This window comes from Entamoeba nuttalli (assembly GCF_000257125.1).
Source record: "Entamoeba nuttalli P19 unplaced genomic scaffold asmbl_2298, whole genome shotgun sequence".
NCBI lineage: Eukaryota > Evosea > Mastigamoebida > Endamoebidae > Entamoeba > Entamoeba nuttalli.
In genome coordinates this window covers 1-3,298 of record NW_008575213.1, presented here as the reverse complement: position 1 = coordinate 3,298, position 3,298 = coordinate 1, and the positions used below count along the sequence as shown (strand labels likewise).

Below are 3,298 nucleotides of genomic sequence, written 5' to 3'. Positions count from 1 at the left end.
TTTTTAGAATCAGTTTTATATTTATAACTTCATTGTAATACGTTGTAATGAAAGTGTATTTCTATTGTATAGAAATAATAAAACACAGTTATTTTCTTAATGATATGAATAATAGTATTAATTAATTTTCTGATCAAGTAGTATATCTTTTAAGTTATCATTTTGATTATCATTTAATACTCATTGAGCAATTTGATATTCTTAATAAGAAAATAATATTTTCCAATAATTTTAAGTTAATATCAATTACATCAATAAAAAAGAAAAAAAGTAATTAATTTAAACAATTAAATAAACATTATTCAAATGAATATAATAAAGAAGATATAATTCAATCAAAATAAAACAATCGGATGATTATAAAAATATTTGTTGAAATCTATTTTTATTTTTATATTTTTAAATCAAAAGTATTTTAAAATCAATTTAAGTTTTTATAAAAAATGATAAAAAAATGGAATTTTCAGAATGAGTTGATGATGAATTTTTTCTTTTCAATGAACTTTACTGTTCATTTGCAGTAATTTATTATGAATAATAACGTCAGAAAGGTCTTTTTATCAATTGTGTTTTCTTTCCTTGTTGTTATTTATATGTTCTTTCTATCCATTCCAATACTTCATTTAATCTCATTGATTTCAACCAAAACAATTTCTAAAGAAGAACTATGTAATAAATACACCTGGGCAAGAAGAATTTCATTAATATTAGGACTTACGTATGGATTGGGAATAATGGCAATTCCAAAATTAAGAAGATGTGCTTTATATTCTGCTTCTATTATGATATTCACTTTAAACATGATTCCCTTTTTATTAATTATTGATTGCATTGGACTTATCTTATTCAATTCTATTCATTACCATCTTCTTTTTTCATATCATTTATTACAGCAAATTATCTTCCAAATTATTACAGAGTTTCGATGTTTCTTTTTGTTATTATTGGTTCATTGTTGGTTGATGCTTATTCACTTTGGAAAGGACATCGATTAGAGTATCGTCATTTTACTTTCCATTCATCTAAAATATCAAAAGAATTTTCGTTTGTTCATATCAGTGATATTCACATTGGAAGTAGATTTCTTTCTCATTCTCAGGAGATTGTTGATAAAATCCTTCCTCTTCATCCTAACTTTGTTGTCATCACTGGAGATTTAACTGATTCACCAAATATTCAAATAGAAGAATTAATGCCATTCAAGTCATTAACATCACAATGTCCAGTTTATTTATCCACTGGAAATCATGATTATATCACTGGTATTGAATATCTTAAACCTATGTTAATAACTTGTGGTATTATTTTATTGGAAAATACATTAGTAACAGAGGAAGAACTTCAATGTTCTATCATTGGAACTAATGATGCTCAATCAGAAAAGAAGTATATTAATGAAATGAATAAAGTTTCAAATGAAGTTAATGCTAATACATTTAATATTATATTACAACATCGTCCTCATGGATATCAACAAACATGTGAGAAAGGGATATATGATTTAATGTTATCAGGACATACTCATGTAGGTCAATTTGCACCATTTAATATTCTTGTTTATTTATTCTTTAAAAAAGCATATGGACTTTATACAATCAAATCAAAAGATAATAAACATCAAATGCATCTTTACACACATCCAGGTACTGGTGCATGGGGACCTCATATGAGAAGTGCAGGAACAAATGACATTACAATCTTTCATATTAAACCATAAAGTATTTATAACCAAAAATTATTTAATTTTTTTTTATTTGTCTTTTACTTCTTTTATAATATCATTAGAATGAGCTAATGAAAAAGGAGAAAAAACATTCCATCCACTTCCCATTAATTCTTTAATATTGTTCAAAATACCATTATTATAAGATGGAAATGGATATTTATGATATAAGAAATAATTATATCTTTCATTTTCAATAGATTCCATAGTAGTTTGATTCTTAATAATATTTATAGTATATAAATAGCAAAGATGTACTAAAATAAATGAATAATAAATGAACAACATAATAATAATAATAAAATAACAAACATATTGATATAAATAATGCAATAACAATTACTAAAAGAAAAATATCAATTAAATAATTACAAATAAATAAAAATGGTAAAAATTGATTTAATAAAATGATAGTAATATATAAACTTGTATCTTTAATTATACTCCATATTAATATAATTATTCCAAAAAATATTGAAATGACTATATAATAGAGAAATAATATAAAAAATTTATAATTATTTCTTCCTATACAATTACCAACCCAACTACAATGATGATCTTTCATATCAATACATCGTTTACATTTTTTACAATGATATGTTCTTTCTTTTTTAATTTTTTGACATTTATAACAATATCTTACTGGATATCCAATATCAACACAAAACATGTGATGTTGTTTTGCATATTCACTTCTTTCTTTTGCCTCTTTAATTTCTTCTTCATTTTCTTTACATAGTATATTTGATCCATCTCCTGGATCAGTGAAATGAACTTTAAAAAGTGAAACCATTGCAATAATGAAAAACAATAATCCTATTATCATTATGATAATTCCATAAATTGAATTAAATATCTTCCATAATAAAACATTCATTACACACTTTCCAAAAATAATACAAATAATAAATACTACAATTATTGGTGTAATTTGTTCATAAATATCTTTGTATTTATTTTTATTGTGTTTTATTTTCTTTGGTTTAGGAATAAATGGTATTAATACATTTTCTTCACAATTCATTTATGAATGGTTTCTTAATAAGTTCTTTCTTTATAAAAAAAACTTTTAACTATTTTTAACAAAAATAAAATTAAGCTTCTTCAATTCTACTCTGACTCTCCTTCTGATGATAAACTCTTATTTTCTTGTTGTGTTTCTCCTTGAATCAAATCTTGTGTTCCTTCCTTTTTATCTTCTTTTTGACTCTCTGTCTTTGCTTCTTCTTCTTTTTTACTTTCTACACTTAGTGCTTCTATTGGAATATCTGACTTACGTTTAGAATTCTCATTTACACATAATGTATCAATACATGTATTAGCTTCTCCATCACTATATCCTTTATATACTTTTGATAACATAATAGCAACTTCTTGAAAAGATGGTCTATCTCGTGGGTCTTGTTGCCAACACCTTTTAATAGCTTCAGAAAATAAACATCCATTTGGTATTTCAAGTCTCTTTCCTGCTCCAACAAATTTAAGAATTGACTCACCATCTGGGAATTTTATTGAGTCATATGGATCTTTACTTATCCAAACTTCTAACATACAAATAGCAAATGAATATAC

General features: G+C 24.1%; 2 protein-coding genes across 2 annotated transcripts; one reads left to right on the top strand and one right to left on the bottom strand.

The window, feature by feature from the left end:
• Positions 1 to 530: 530 nt before the first annotated feature.
• ENU1_017500 (phosphoesterase, putative) lies at positions 531 to 1,717 on the top strand (the record flags this gene model as incomplete). The annotated part of the gene is made up of 1 exon (XM_008856883.1): positions 531 to 1,717. The coding sequence occupies exon 1, from the start codon at positions 926 to 928 to the stop codon at positions 1,715 to 1,717; it is 792 nt and encodes a 263-aa protein (XP_008855105.1). The 5' UTR covers positions 531 to 925.
• Positions 1,718 to 1,750: 33 nt separating this feature from the next.
• ENU1_017490 (DHHC zinc finger domain containing protein) lies at positions 1,751 to 2,750 on the bottom strand (the record flags this gene model as incomplete). Its single annotated transcript, XM_008856882.1, has 2 exons — positions 1,751 to 1,980; positions 2,036 to 2,750. 2 exons carry the CDS (start codon positions 2,748 to 2,750, stop codon positions 1,751 to 1,753), a joined length of 945 nt encoding a protein of 314 aa, XP_008855104.1.
• Positions 2,751 to 3,298: the final 548 nt, after the last annotated feature.